Source organism: Gallinula chloropus (genome assembly GCF_964237585.1).
Source record: "Gallinula chloropus genome assembly, contig: HAP1_SCAFFOLD_658, whole genome shotgun sequence".
NCBI classification, from domain to species: Eukaryota; Metazoa; Chordata; class Aves; order Gruiformes; family Rallidae; genus Gallinula; species Gallinula chloropus.
The window spans coordinates 4,829-19,724 of NW_028168092.1; the positions used below are offsets into that span (position 1 = coordinate 4,829).

A 14,896-nucleotide genomic window follows, 5' to 3' on the forward strand; every position below is an offset into this window, starting at 1 on the left:
CCCTGTGTCCCCAAGACCATCCCCAGGGTCCCCAAGGCCACCCCCATGTCCCCATGTCCCCCTCAGTGTCCCCAAGGCCACCCCCATGTCCCCAAGACCATCCCCAGGTCCCTAAGGCCACCCCCCTGTGTCCCCAAGACCATCCCCAAGTCCCTATGGCCACCCCTGTGTCCCCAAGGCCACCCCCATGTCCCCCTCAGTGTCCCCACGGCCACCCCCACGTCCCCCCATCCCCACCCAGACCCCGTCGGGTTGGTGGTGCCACCACCTCCACACCTTTATTTTGGGGTGACAGAGGGGGGGTGACAGAGGGGGGGGGGGTGACAGAGGGGGGGTTCAGGCTGGGGGAGGTGACAGGCCTGTCCCCAGAGTGTCACTTGTAGAACTCGTGCTCCTGCTCGTCCTTCCTGATGACCGTCTTGTAGGCCTTCTCAAAGTCCTTGGCCAGCACGATGTAGCGGTTCTCCCGCACGGCCAGCATGCCCCCCTGGGGACAGGGGGACACCTGTCACCCCCTGGGACACCCCCCGGGACAGGGACACCCCCCCCGGGCTGGGGAAACCCCCCTGGAATGGGGACACCCCACCCCGGGACAGGGACACCCATGGGACACCCCCTGTGTCACCCCATCTAGAGGTTCTTCTACACGGCCAGCGTGTCCCCCCTGGGGACAGGGGGACACCTGTCACCCCCTGGGACACCCCCCGGGACAGGGACACCCCCCTGGAATGGGGAATCCCCCCTGGAGTGGGGAATCCCCCCTGGAGTGGGGACACCCCTCCCCGGGGATGGGGACACCACCCTGGGGTCACCCCATGTAGAGGTTCTTCTGCACGGCCAGCGTGTCCCCCCTGGGGACAGGGGGACACCTGTCACCCCCTGGGACACCCCCCGGGACAGGGACACCCCCCCTGGGCTGGGGAAACCCCCCTGGAATGGGGACACCCCTCCCCGGGACAGGGACACCCATAGGACACCCCCTGTGTCACCCCATGTAGAGGTTCTCCTGCACGGCCAGCGTGTCCCCCCTGGGGACAGGGGGACACCTGTCACCCCCTGGGACACCCCCCGGGACAGGGACACCCCCCCCGGGCTGGGGAAACCCCTTGGAGTGGGGAATCCCCCCTGGAATGGGGACACCCCCACCCCGGGACAGGGACACCCATAGGATACCCCCTGTGCCACCCCATCTAGAGGTTCTTCTGCACGGGCAGCGTGTCCCCCCTGGGGACAGGGGGACAAGTGTCACCCCCTGGGACACCCCCCGGGACAGGGACACCCCCCTGGAATGGGGAAACCCCCCCTGGGATGGGGAATCCCCCCTGGAATGGGAACACCCCCCCTGGGACAGGGACACCCATAGGACACCCCCTGTGCCACCCCATGTAGAGGTTCTTCTGCACGGCCAGCGTGTCCCCCCTGGGGACAGGGGGACAAGTGTCACCCCCTGGGACACCCCCCGGGACAGGGACACCCCCCTGGAATGGGGAAACCCCCCCCTGGGATGGGGAAACCCCCCCTGGAATGGGGAACCCCCCCTGGAGTGGGGACACCCATAGGATACCCCCTGTGCCACCCCATCTAGAGGTTCTTCTGCACGGGCAGCGTGTCCCCCCTGGGGACAGGGGGCAAGTGTCACCCCCTGGGACACCCCCTGGGACAGGGACACCCCCCTGGAATGGGGAAACCCCCCTGGAGTGGGGAAACCCCCCCAGGAATGGGGAAACCCCCCTTGGAATGGGGAATCCCCCCTGGAATGGGGACACCCCCCTGGGGTCACCCCATCTAGAGGTTCTCCTGCATGGCCAGCGTGTCCCCCCTGGGGACAGGGGGACAAGTGTCACCCCCTGGGACACCCCCCCCATGTCCCCCAGTGTCCCCAGTGTCCCCCAGTCCCCCCAGTTTCCCACCTCCTGGCAGATGGAGTTGATGTCGGCTCCGGAGATCTTGTCCGGCCGGGCGACGTCTGGGGTGGGGGGTGAAGGAGGAACAGCCACCAAGGGTCCCCTGTCCCCCTGTCCCCCCTGTCACCCCATCACCTTGTCCCCCTGTCCCCCCGTCACCCCGTCACCCTGTCCCCCTTGTCCCCCTGCCCCCCTGTCCCCAGGGCACCTGGTCCCAGTGTCACCATGTCCCCCCTGTCACCCCGTCCCCCTGTCCCCGTCCCCCCTGTCACCCCGTCCCCCTGTCCTCCCTGTCACCCTGTCCCCCCCGTCCCCCTGTCCCCCCTGTCCCCCCTGTCACCCCGACCCCTGTCCCCCCGTCCCCCTGTCCCCCCTGTCCCCCTGTCCCCCTGCCCCCCCTGTCCCCCCGTCCCCCTGGCACCTCGTCCCAGTGTCACCATGTCCCCAGTGTCACCCCATCCCCATGGTCACCACGTCCTGGTGGCACCTTGTCCCCAGTGTCCCCGTGTCCCCAACCCCCCTGTCACCCCCCAGGTGTCCCCCCATGTCCCCCCCAAGCCCAGATGTCCCCCCCAGGTGTCCCCCTGTCCCCTCCTTGTCCCCAGGATACAGTCCTCCAGGTCTACCTCCTCAGAGAGCTTCATCCCATCCCATGTCCCACCACCCCCATGTCCCCTCCATGTCCTCCCCGTGTCCCCAACCCCCCTGGTCACCCCCCCGGTGTCCCCCCATGTCCCCCCCAAGCCCAGATGTCCCCCCCAGGTGTCCCCCTGTCCCCTCCTTGTCCCCAGGACACAAGTCCTCCAGGTCTACCTCCTGGGAGAGCTTCATCCCATCCCATGTCCCACCAACCCCATGTCCCCTCCATGTCCCCAACATCCTCCCCATGTCCCCAACCCCCCTGGTCACCCCCCCAGGTGTCCCCCCATGTCCCCCCCAAGTCCAGATGTCCCCCCCAGGTGTCCCCCTGTCCCCCAGGACACAAGTCCTCCAGGTCTACCTCCTGGGAGAGCTTCATCCCATCCCATGTCCCACCACCCCCATGTCCCCTCCATGTCCCCAACCCCCCTGGTCACCCCCCAGGTGTCCCCCCATGTCCCCCCCAAGTCCAGATGTCCCCCCCAGGTGTCCCCCTGTCCCCCAGGACACAAGTCCTCCAGGTCTACCTCCTGGGAGAGCTTCATCCCATCCCATGTCCCACCACCCCCATGTCCTCCCCATGTCCTCCCCGTGTCCCCAACATCCTCCCCATGTCCCCAACCCCCCTGTCTCCCCCCAGATGTCCCCCCCCAGCCCAGATATCCCCCCAGATGTCCCCCAGAGCACAGTCCTCCAGGTCTACCTCCTGGGAAAGCTTCATCCCATCCCATGTCCCACCACCCCCATGTCCCCTCCATGTCCCCAACCCCCCTGTCACCCCCCAGATGTCCCCCCAAGACGTCCCCCTGTCCCCTCCTTGTCCCCAGGACACAAGTCCTCCAGGTCTACCTCCTGGGAGAGCTTCATTCCATTCCATGTCCCACCACCCCCATGTCCCCTCCATGTCCCCAACGTCCTCCCCATGTCCCCTGCCACCCTGTCACCCCCCAGATGTCCCCCCAAGACGTCCCCCTGTCCCCTCCTTGTCCCCAGGACACAGTCCTCCAGGTCTACCTCCTGGGAGAGCTTCATCCCATCCCATGTCCCACCACCCCCATGTCCTCCCTGTGTCCCCAACGTCCTCCCCATGTCCCCAACCCCCCTGGTCACCCCCCAGGTGTCCTCCCCCAGCCCCGATGTCCCCCCCAGACGTCCCCCTGTCCCCTCCTTGTCCCCAGGATACAGTCCTCCAGGTCCACCTCCTCGGAGAGGTTCATCTTGCCGGTGATGGTGGAGAAGATGAGCCTCTTCTGGCGCCGGTCGGGCAGCGGGAACTCGATCTTCCTGTCCAGCCGCCCCGGGCGCAGCAGCGCCGGGTCCAGCGTGTCCGCGCGGTTGGTGGCCATGATCACCTGGGCAGGGGGGGACACGGGGGTCAGGGGGGGCAGGGGGACCCGTGGGAGGTCACTTTGGGCATGGAGAACCCATGGGAGGTCGACAGGGCCATGGAGAAGCCTTGGGGATGTCACCCTGGGGTGTCACCGTGACCTTGGGGACCCTCAGGGACCCTTGGGGTGTCACCATGACCATGGAGACCCTTGGGGACATCCACATGGACCGTTGGGGACCCTTGGCGCGTCACCATGGACCCCTGGGGTGTCACTGTGGCCATGGAGAACCCTTGGGGACGTCGCCCTGGGGTGTCACCATGACCTTGGGGACCCTTGGGGAGTCACCATGACCATGGAGAACCCTTGGGGACATCACCCTGGGGTGTCACCGTGACCTTGGGGACCCTCAGGGACCTTTGGGAACCCCTGGGGAGTCACCATGACCATGGAGAAGCCTTGGGGACATCATCCTGGGGTGTCACCATGACCTTGGGGACCCTCAGGGACCCTTGGAGAGTCACCATGACCATGGAGAACCCTTGGGGACGTCACCCTGGGGTGTCCCCATGACCTTGGGGACCCTCAGGGACCCTTGGGGAGTCACCATGACCATGGAGAACCCTTGGGGACATCACCCTGGGGTGTCACCATGACCATGGAGACCCTTGGGGACATCCACATGGACCCTTGGGGACATCAACATGGCCATGGAGAACCCTTGGGAGGCAACCTTGGGGTGTCACCATGACCTCAGGGACCCTTGGGGACATCAACATGGCCATGGAGAACCCTTGGGGTGTCACCATGGACCCTTGGGGACATCAACATGGACCCTTGGGGACCATCGGGGTGTCACCATGACCATGGAGAACCCTTGGGGACATCACCCTGGGGTGTCACCATGACCTTGGGGACCCTTGGGGACATCAACATGGCCATGGAGAACCCTTGGGGACATCACCCTGGGGTGTCACCATGACCTTGGGGACCCTCAGGGACCTTTGGGGGACCCCTGGGGACCCTTGAGGATGTCACCATGGACCCCTGGGGGTGTCACCATGGACCTTGGGAACCCTCAGGGACCTTTGGGGACCCCTGGAGACATCCCCACGGAGCCCTGGGATGTGCCTAAGGACCCTCAGTGTGTCACCATGACCCTGGGGACCCTCAGGGACCCCCGGGGACGTTTGGGGACCCCCTGTCCCACCTTGACGTTGACGTTCTGGTCGAAGCCATCCATCTGGTTGAGCAGCTCCAGGAGGATCCGCTGCACCTCCCGGTCAGCTGGGGGGGGACACAGGGGGACACGGGGCTGGGGGGGGTCCCAAGGGGCCACCCTGGGGTTCCTCAACCCCACCCCAACCCCTAAGACCCCCATGGGGTCCCCAAACCACCCCCAAAGACCCCCAGGACCTTCTGAGCTTCTCCAGAAGGTTCCTCACCCCCATCCAACCCCTAAATCCCCTCCAAACCCCCTTGGGTGGCCCCCAAAGACCCCTCAGAACCCCCCCCAAGACCCCCTAAACCCACCCAGAACCCCACCTTGAGCTTCTCCAGAAGGTTCTTCACCCCCAAAGACCCCCAAGGGGTTCCCAGGACCCCCCCAAATCCCCCCCAAACCCCACCTTGAGCTTCTCCAGAAGGTTCCTGATGCCCATCCAACCCCGAACCCCCACCTAAACCCCCTCAAATCCCCCTGGGTGGCCCCCAAAGACCCCCCAGAACATCCCAGAACCCCCCCAAGATCCCCCAGAAACCCACCTTGAGCTTCTCCAGGTGGTTCTTCACCCTCAAAGACCCCCAAGGGGTCCCCAGGACCCCCTAAAGCCCCCCAGAACCCCACCTTGAGCTTCTCCAGGCGGTTCCTCACGCCCCTCCAACCCCCAAACCCCCTCCAAACCCCCCCGAAGACCCCTCCAGAAGGTCCCAGGACCCCCCATCCCAGCCCCAAACCCTCCCAAAGCCCCCCCCCTTCCCCCCTCACCCCCAGTCTGGGCGTCGAAGCGCTTGGTGGCGATGGCGTCGATCTCGTCGATGAAGATGATGGCCGGGGCGTTCTCCTTGGCCAGGCGGAACACGTCCCGCACCATGCGGGGACCCTCCCCCAGGTACTTCTGCACGAACTCCGAGCCCACCACACGGATGAAGGCGGCTGGGGGCACCCAAAGGGGGTCCTCAGCACCCCAAACAACCCACTCGGACCTTGGGGAGGCCACCAGGACCCCAAAGAACCCACCAGGACCCCAAAGAACCCACCAGGAGCCCAACCGGGATCCCCAAGATCCAACCGGGACCATGAGGAGCCCATCAGGACCCCAAAGAACCCATTAGGACCCCAAGGAGCCCCCCAGGACCCCAGAGAACCACCCAAGACCCTAAAGAACCCCCCAGGACCCCAAAGAACCACCCAAGACCTTAAAGAACCCATCAGGACCCCAAAGAACCCAACAGGACCCCAAGGAACCCCCCAAGACCCCAAAGAACCCACCAGCACCCTGAGGAGCCCCCCAGGACCCCAAAGAACCCACCTGGACCTTGGGGAGGCCACCAGGAGCCCAAAGAACCCACCAGGAGCCCAAGCGGGACCCCCAAGATCCAACCGGGACCCTGAGGAGCCCCCCAGGACCCCAAAGAACCCATTAGGACCCCAAGGAGCCCACTAGGACCCCAGAGAACCACACAGGACCCCAAAGAACCACCCAAGACCCTGAGGAGCCCATCAGGACCCCAAAGAACCACCCAAGACCCTAAAGAACCCATCAGGACCCCAAAGAACCACCCAAGACCCTGAGGAGCCCCCCAAGACCCCACCAGCACTCTGAGGAACCCACCAGGATCCCAAAGAACCCCCCAGGACCCCAAAGAACCCACCAGGGCCCCAAGGAGCCTCCCAGGACCCCAGAGAACCCCCCAGGACCCCAAAGAACCCCCCAGGACCCCAAGGAACCCACCAGCACCCCAAAGAGCCCACTGGGACCCCAAGGAGCAACCAGCACCCTGAGGAACCCCCCAGGACCCCAAGGAACCCCCCAGGACCCCAAGGAACCACCCAGCACCCCAAGGAACCACCCCGGGACCCCAAGGAACCCCCCAGGACCCTGAGGAGCCCACCAGGACCCCAAAGAACCCACTGGGACCCCATGGATCCACCCCCAAGACCCCACCCCCACCCCAGGGTGCCCCCCACCCCACCCCAGAAGCCCCCCAAGACCCCCACCCACCCACCCACCCACCTGTGGTGTGATGGGCCACAGCCTTGGCCAGCATGGTCTTCCCACAGCCGGGTGGTCCGTACATCAGGACCCCCCTGGGGGGGTCAATGCCGATCTGAGGGGGGGGTGGGGGACACCCATGGGTGAGTCAGGACCCCACTGTGACCCCAGCCCACCCATGGGTGGGGGTCTCACCTGCTTGTAGAGCTCGAAGTGGGTGAGGGGCAGCTCCACAGCCTCACGGACCTCCTGCTTCTGGATGTCCATCCCCCCGATGTCGGCGTACATCACGTCTGGCTTCTGGTCTGGGGGGGGGGCAGGGGGGGTCAATGGGGACCCCCACCCACCCAGCGGGACCCCCACCCAACCATGGGGGGGCTCAACACCCATCATCACCCATGGGGGGGCCCAAAACCCACCCAGCACCCACCACGGGGGGTCAACGGGGTCCCAATGGTGTCCCACCACCCATCATGGGGAGTCAATGGGGGTCCCATCACCACCCATGGGGGGTTGGGGGGGTCAGGTGGGGTCAATGGGGACCCCCACCCACCCAGTGGGACCCCCACCCAACTGTGGGGGAGGTTCAACACCCATCATCACCCATGGGGGGGCCCAAAACCCACCCAGCACCCACCACGGGGGGTCAACAGGGGTCCCACCACCACCCATCATGGGAGGTCAATGGGCGAGTGGGGGGGCCAGGGGGTTCCCCCCAGATGTTGGGGTCTCCCCAAGAGTGTTGGGGTCCCCCCCAGGGTTTTGGGGTCCCCCCCTGACCTGCTGTGAGCATCATGATGCTGCTGGTCCCCCCAGGACCCACCACCCCCCACTGACCTCCCCATCCCCGGGAGATGTTGGGGTCCCTCCAGGAGCTGTTGTGTCCCCCTCTGAGGAGCTTTTGGGGTCCCCCCCGGGTTTTGGGGTCCCCCCAGATTTCTGGGGTCCCCCCCAGGGTGTTGGGGTCCCCCCTGACCTACTGTGAGCATCATGATGCTGCTGGTCCCCCCAGGACCCACCACCCCATCCCCAGGACATGCTGGGGTCCCCCAGAAGCTGTTGTGTCCCCCTCTGAGGAGCTTTTGGGGTCCCCCCCGGGTTTTGGGGTCCCCCCCCAGGGTGTTGGGGTCCCCCCCTGACCTGCTGTGAGCATCATGATGCTGCCGGTCCCCCCAGGATCCACCACCCCCCACTGACCTCCCCATCCCCGGGAGATGTTGGGGTCCCCCCAGAAGCTGTTGTCCCCCCTCTGAGGAACTTTTGGGGTCCCCCCCGGGTTTTGGGGTCCCCCCAGATTTCTGGGGTCTCCCCCAGGGTGTTGGGGTCCCCCCTGACCTGCTGTGAGCATCATGATGCTGCTGGTCCCTCCAGGACCTGCTCCCGCACCCCCGGGAGATGTTGGGGTCCCCCCAGGAGCTGTTGTCCCCTCCTCTGAGAAGCTTTTGGGGTCCCCCCCAGGTTTTGGGGTCCCCCCCAGGGTTTTGGGGTCCCCCCCTGACCTGCTGTGAGCATCATGATGCTGCTGTCGGCCTCGGGGGGCAGCACATCCACCAGGGCGTTGCTGTGCTTGTGCAGGGCCACCGAGGCGTTGGGCTTCAGCAGCTCCCGGTCGATGGTGCTCAGGATGCGCACGTAGTAGTTGGAGCCTGAGGGTGACAGCGGGTGACAAGTGTCACCCGGTGTCACCCTGACCGGGTGTCACCACCCCCACCCCCACCAGTAGTCCCCATTGTCCCCAGGACCACATGGGTGTTGGGGCTTTGGCAGCTCCTGGTTGATGGTGCTCAGGAGCTACAGGTGGTAGTTGGCGCCTGAGGGTGACAACAGGTGACACTTGTCACCCTGACCATGTGTCACCATCACCCCGTGTCACCCAGACCATGTGTCACCATCACCCCATGTCCCCAAGGCCACCCCATGTCACCACCACCATCAGTGGTCACCAAGACCACCCAGCTCCTGGTTGATGGTGCTCAGGATCTACAGGTCGTAGCTGAACCCTGAGGGTGACAGCGGGTGACAAGTGTCACCCGGTGTCACCCTGACCAGGTGTCACCATCACCAGGTGTCCCCAAGGCCACTGATGGTCCCCAAAGCCACCCAGCTCCTGGTGCTCAGGATCTACATGGGGTAGTTGGGACACTGGAGGTGTCAACCAGCTGACACTTGTCACCCTGACCACGTGTCACCATCACCCTGTGTCACCCAGACCATGTGTCACCATCACCCCATGTCCCCAAGGCCACCCCATGTCACCACCACCATCAGTGGTCACCAAGACCACCCAGTTCCTGGTTGATGGTGCTCAGGATCTACAGGTGGTAGTTGGAGCCTGAGGGTGACAGCGGGTGACAAGTGTCACCCGGTGTCACCCTGACCAGGTGTCACCACCCCCACCACCACCAGTGGTCCCCGTTGTCCCCAGGAGCACCCGGGTGTTGGAGCTTCAGCAGCTCCTGGTTGATGCTGCTCAGGATCTACAGGTGGCAGTTGGAGCCTGAGGGTGACAGCGGGTGACAAGTGTCACCCGGTGTCACCCTGACCGGGTGTCACCACCCCCACCCCCACCAGTGGTCCCCGTTGTCCCCAGGACCACACGGGTGTTGGGGCTTCAGCAGCTCCTGGCTGATGGTGCTCAGGAGCTACAGGTGGTAGTTGGAGCCTGAGGGTGACAACCGGGTGACACTTGTCACCCTGACCATGTGTCACCATCACCAGGTGTCCCCAAGGCCACTGATGGTCCCCAAAGCCACCCAGCTCCTGGTGCTCAGGATCTACATGGGGTAGTTGGGACACTGGAGGTGTCAACCAGCTGACACTTGTCACCCTGACCACGTGTCACCATCACCCTGTGTCACCCAGACCATGTGTCACCATCACCCCATGTCCCCAAGGCCACCCCATGTCACCACCACCATCAGTGGTCACCAAGACCACCCAGTTCCTGGTTGATGGTGCTCAGGATCTACAGGTGGTAGTTGGAGCCTGAGGGTGACAGCGGGTGACAAGTGTCACCCGGTGTCACCCTGACCAGGTGTCACCACCCCCACCACCACCAGTGGTCCCCGTTGTCCCCAGGAGCACCCGGGTGTTGGAGCTTCAGCAGCTCCTGGTTGATGCTGCTCAGGATCTACAGGTGGCAGTTGGAGCCTGAGGGTGACAGCGGGTGACAAGTGTCACCCGGTGTCACCCTGACCGGGTGTCACCACCCCCACCCCCACCAGTGGTCCCCGTTGTCCCCAGGACCACACGGGTGTTGGGGCTTCAGCAGCTCCTGGCTGATGGTGCTCAGGAGCTACAGGTGGTAGTTGGAGCCTGAGGGTGACAACCGGGTGACACTTGTCACCCTGACCATGTGTCACCATCACCAGGTGTCCCCAAGGCCACTGATGGTCCCCAAAGCCACCCAGCTCCTGGTGCTCAGGATCTACATGGGGTAGTTGGGACACTGGAGGTGTCAACCAGGTGACACTTGTCACCCTGACCATGTGTCACCATCACCCTGTGTCACCCTGACCAGGTGTCCCCATCACAGGGTGTCCCCATGGCCACCAGTGACCACCCAGTGCCACCAGTAACCACCAGTATCCATCCCTATGGCCACCAGTGGCCTCCAGTATCCATCCCCATGGCCACCAGTGCCAGCAGTAACCACCAGTATCCATCCCTGTGGCCACCAGTCACCTCCCAGTGCCAGCAGTAACCACCAGTATCCATCCCTACGGCCACCAGTGACCTCCCAGTGCCATCAGTGGCCTCCAGTATCCATCCTCACGGCCACCAGTGACCTTCCAGTGCCACCAGTAACCACCAGTATCCATCCCTGTGGCCACCAGTGACCTCCAGTATCCATTCCCATGGCCACCAGTGACCTTCCAGTGCCACCAGTAACCACCAGTATCCATCCCTGTGGCCACCAGTGACCTCCCAGGGCCACCAGTATCCGTCCCCATGGCCACCAGTCACCTCCCAGTGCCACCAGTAACCACCAGTATCCATCCCTGTGGCCACCAGTGACCTCCAGTATCCATCTCCAGTGCTACCAGTGACCTCCCAGTGCCACAAGTATCCGTTTCCATGGCCACCAGTCACCTCTCAGTGCCACCACTAACCACCAGTATCCATTCCCATGGCCACCAGTGCCACCAGTAACCACCAGTATCCATCCCCATGGCCTCCAGTGACCTCCCAGTGCCACCAGTGACCTCCAGTATCCGTTCCCATGGCCACCAGTGACCTCCCAGTGCCACCAGTATCCATCCTCATGGCCATCAGTGCCCACCAGTGCCCATCCCCATGGCCACCAGTGCCCACCAGTGCCCATCCCCACGCCCCCACCACCCCGAACCTCCTCCAGCCCCCTCCCCCTGCCCCGCCCCACCCCTCCAAGCCCCACCCACCCCTCCCAAGCCCCGCCCACCCCTCCCAAGCCCCGCCCACCGGTGGTGGAGCCCACGATGGCCGTGTTCTGGTCCACGGCCTCCAGGAACTGGCCGATGACCAGGGGGATGCTCTGGATCCTCTTCACCTCCTCCTGGGCGTGCAGGAACTCCTTCTTCAGGTTCTTCTGCTCGTCCTTGATGTACTCCTCCTGCACCTCCAGGAACTCCAGCTCCTGCTGCAGCTTCTGGGGGGGTTGGACAGACAGGGGGACGTCAGGGGGGGACAGACAGACAGCTGGGGGGATGGACAGACAGCGGGGAGGGGGCCCGTGGTGACCCCAACCACGGTGTCTCCTCCCAAACTTTCTCCTCCCTGGACCTTCTCCTCACCCACCTGCTCCCCAAACCCCCCTGGACCCACCCTGCAGCTTCTGGGGGGACAGGGGGACATGAGGGGGGGACAGACAGACAGCTGGGGGGACAGACAGACAGTGGGGAGGGGGCCTATGGTGACCCCAACCACAGAGTCTCCTCCCAAACCTTCTCCTCCCTGGACCTTCTCCCTCCCCAACCCCCCCTGGATCTTCTCCCCCTGACCTGGACCCCCCCCTGCAGCTTCTGGGGGGACAGGGGGACATGAGGGGGGGACAGACAGACAGCTGGGGGGACGGACAGACAGCGGGGAGGGGGCCCCTGGTGACCCCAATCACGGTGTCTCCTCCCAAACCTTCTCCTCCCTGCGCCTTCTCCTCACCCACCTGCTCCCCAAACCCCCCTGGACCCACCCTGCAGCTTCTGGGGGGACAGGGGGACATCAGGGGGGGACAGACAGACAGTGGGGAGGGGGCCTATGGTGACCCCAACAACAACTTCTCCTCCCAAACCTTCTCCCTCCCCAATCCCCCCTTGATGAGCCCCCCCCCGACCTGGACCCCCCACAACCCCCCCCCCCCAGAGGACCTTCTCCCCCATCAGGACCCCCCCAACCCCCCTCTTGGACCCTCCCCAAGGACATTCTCCCCCCCATAGACCCCCAAACCTCTCAGGACCCCCCCAAATCCCCCTCAGGACCCCCCCAAACCTCCCTCTCCCTGAACCTTCCCTCCCCCCAGACCTCCTGACCAACCTTCTCCCCCCAGCCCCCCCCCCAAATACCCCTTTGGACCCTCCCCTGCCCCCCTGGATGCCCCCTACCCCTTCTGGACACCCCCAAACCCCTCAGGACCCCCCCCAAATCCCCCTCCCCCCTCACCTTGTAGCGGCTGTACAGATCCTCCAGGTCCTCAGGCTCGGGCACCAGGAAGGACAGAGCTGTGGGGGGGCGGGGGGGGGCCAGGGTGGGACCCTCATCCTGGGGATGGGGGGGAACACAGAGAGGTTGGGAGGCACCCCAAAACTTGGGGGGGGCACCCAGGGGTCGGGGGGGTGGGACCCTCGTCCTGGGTGGGGGGAAAGAGGGTGGGGGGGGGCACAGAGTTTGGGGGGGGCACCCAAGGATTGGGGTTGGGGGGCACCCAGGGGTGGGGGGCACCCCAAAAATTGGGGGGGGGGGCACCCAGGGGTGGGGGGGCACCCGGGGGGGCACCCCAAAACTTGGGGGGGGCACCCAGGGGTCGGGGGGGTGGGACCCTCGTCCTGGGTGGGGGAAAGAGGGTTGGTGGGGGGGGGGGCACAGAGTTTGGGGGGGCACCCAGGGATTGGGGTTGGGGGGCACTCAGGGGTGGAGGAGCACCCCAAAAATTGGGGGGGGGGCACCCAGGGGTCGGGAGGGTGGGACCCTCATCCTGGGGGGGGGGGGGGTCAGAGTTTGGGGGGGCACCCAGGGGGTCTCGGGAGGGGTCTGGGAAGGGCCGGGAGGGGCCGAAGGGGGTCTGGGAGGGGTGAGACCCTCGTCCTGGGGTGGGGGGGGGCACAGAGTTTGGGGGGGGGCACCCAGGGGTGGGGGGGGCACCCCAAAACTTGGGAGGGGGGGGGCACCCAGGGCTGGGGGAGGCCCCAGCCCCCTTCCCCAGCCCCTCCCGGGGTGCGAGACCCCCCCCAACCCCTTCCCGACCCCTCCCAGACCCCCTTCAGCCCCTCCCGCCCCCCCCCAAACCCCTCCCGGGACCCCCAGGACCTCCCCCCCCCCCCCCCAACCTGCGCCTTGTCCAGGAGCAGCCCCAGCTCCTCCATGGTGACTGCGCGGGACGGCGGCGGAACCGGAACCAGGGGGTCGGTCAGGCCCCGCCCCTTCTTCCTCTTCCTCCTCCTCTTCCTCCTTCCCGCCCAGCCGCGGGGGCCGTCGGGAAGCGGAGTCCGTGGATCGCCCGCAGCCGCCATCGCTGAGGTGAAGCTGCGGCTTTGGGGAGGGGGGGGGAAACTCCCCATTTTTGAGGTAAAACTCCCAATTTCTGGGCGAAATCCCGATTTCTGAGGCAAAACTCCTCGTTTCTGAGGTGAAACTCCCCATTTCTCAGCCCAAATCCCCATTTTTGAGGGGAAACTCCCCATTTCTGAGCCCAAATCGCCCATTTTTGAGCCCAAATCCCAATTTCTGAGGCAAACCCACCAATTTTTGGGCAAATCTCCTCTTTTCTGAGGTGAAACTCTCCATTTCTGAGCCCATATTACCCGTTTCTGAGCCCAAATCCCCATTTCTGAGGCAAACCCGCCAATTTCTGGGCAAATCTCCCTATTTTTGAGCCCCAAACTCCCTGGTTTTGAGGCGAAATTCCCTATTTTGGGGCAAATCTCCCCTTTTCTGAGGCAAATCTCCCCTTTTCTGAGGCGAAACTCCCCTTTTCTGAGCCCATATTACCCATTTCTGAGCCCAAATCCCAATTTCTGAGGCAAAACCACCAATTCTGGGGCAAATCTCCCCTTTTCTGAGGCAAAACTCCCCTTTTCTGAGGCGAAACTCCCCTTTTCTGAGCCCAAATCCCCATTTCTGAGGCAAAACCACCAATTTTGGGGCAAATCTCCCTATTTCTGAGCCCCAAACTCCCTGGTTTTGAGGCGAAATTCCCTATTTTGGGGCAAATCTCCCCTTTTCTGAGGCGAAACTCCCCTTTTCTGAGCCCATATTACCCATTTCTGAGCCCAAATCCCCATTTCTGAGGCAAAACCACCAATTTATGGGCAAATCTCCCTATTTTTGAGCCCCAAACTCCCTGGTTTTGAGGCAAAAATCCCTATTTTGGGGCAAATCTCCCCATTTCTGAGGTGAAACAACCCAATTCTGAGGTAAATGTTTCAATATCTGGGCCCAAATCCCCGTTTTTGAGGCAAAACTACCAATTTCTGAGCCTAAATCCCGATTTTTTTGAGGCAAAATTCCCTGTTTTGGGGCAAATCTCCCCATTTCTGAGGCAAATTTCCTCAATTCTGAGCCCAAATCCCCGTTTCTGGGTGAATTTCCCCCATTTCTGAGGCCAAACTCCCCATTTGTG

General features: G+C 64.2%; 1 protein-coding gene across 1 annotated transcript; it reads right to left on the reverse strand.

Annotated features, from left to right (window-relative positions):
* Positions 1-254: 254 nt before the first annotated feature.
* PSMC4 (proteasome 26S subunit, ATPase 4) lies at positions 255-13,656 on the reverse strand. The gene is made up of 11 exons (XM_084281161.1): positions 13,605-13,656; positions 12,721-12,819; positions 11,527-11,713; positions 8,586-8,732; positions 7,282-7,391; positions 7,108-7,201; positions 5,859-6,026; positions 5,082-5,158; positions 3,727-3,895; positions 1,911-1,966; positions 255-487 (listed from the first exon to the last, which is right to left on the reverse strand). The coding sequence occupies exons 1-11, from the start codon at positions 13,638-13,640 to the stop codon at positions 374-376; spliced, it is 1,257 nt and encodes a 418-aa protein (XP_084137287.1). The 5' UTR covers positions 13,641-13,656; the 3' UTR covers positions 255-373.
* Between the last annotated feature and the right edge of the window lie 1,240 nt (positions 13,657-14,896).

Bases quoted from the DNA above. Each gene is read 5' to 3' on its own strand.
- PSMC4 (XM_084281161.1), bottom strand. From the start codon at position 13,640: ATGGAGGAGCTGGGGCTGCTCCTGGACAAGGCGCAG. The intron at 3,896-5,081 runs GTGGGACAGGGG...CCCCCTGCCCAG, and splicing joins ACCAGAACGTCAACGTCAAG to GTGATCATGGCCACCAACCG. The intron at 1,967-3,726 runs GTATCCTGGGGA...CCCCCACCCCAG, and splicing joins GGAGGTGGACCTGGAGGACT to ACGTCGCCCGGCCGGACAAG.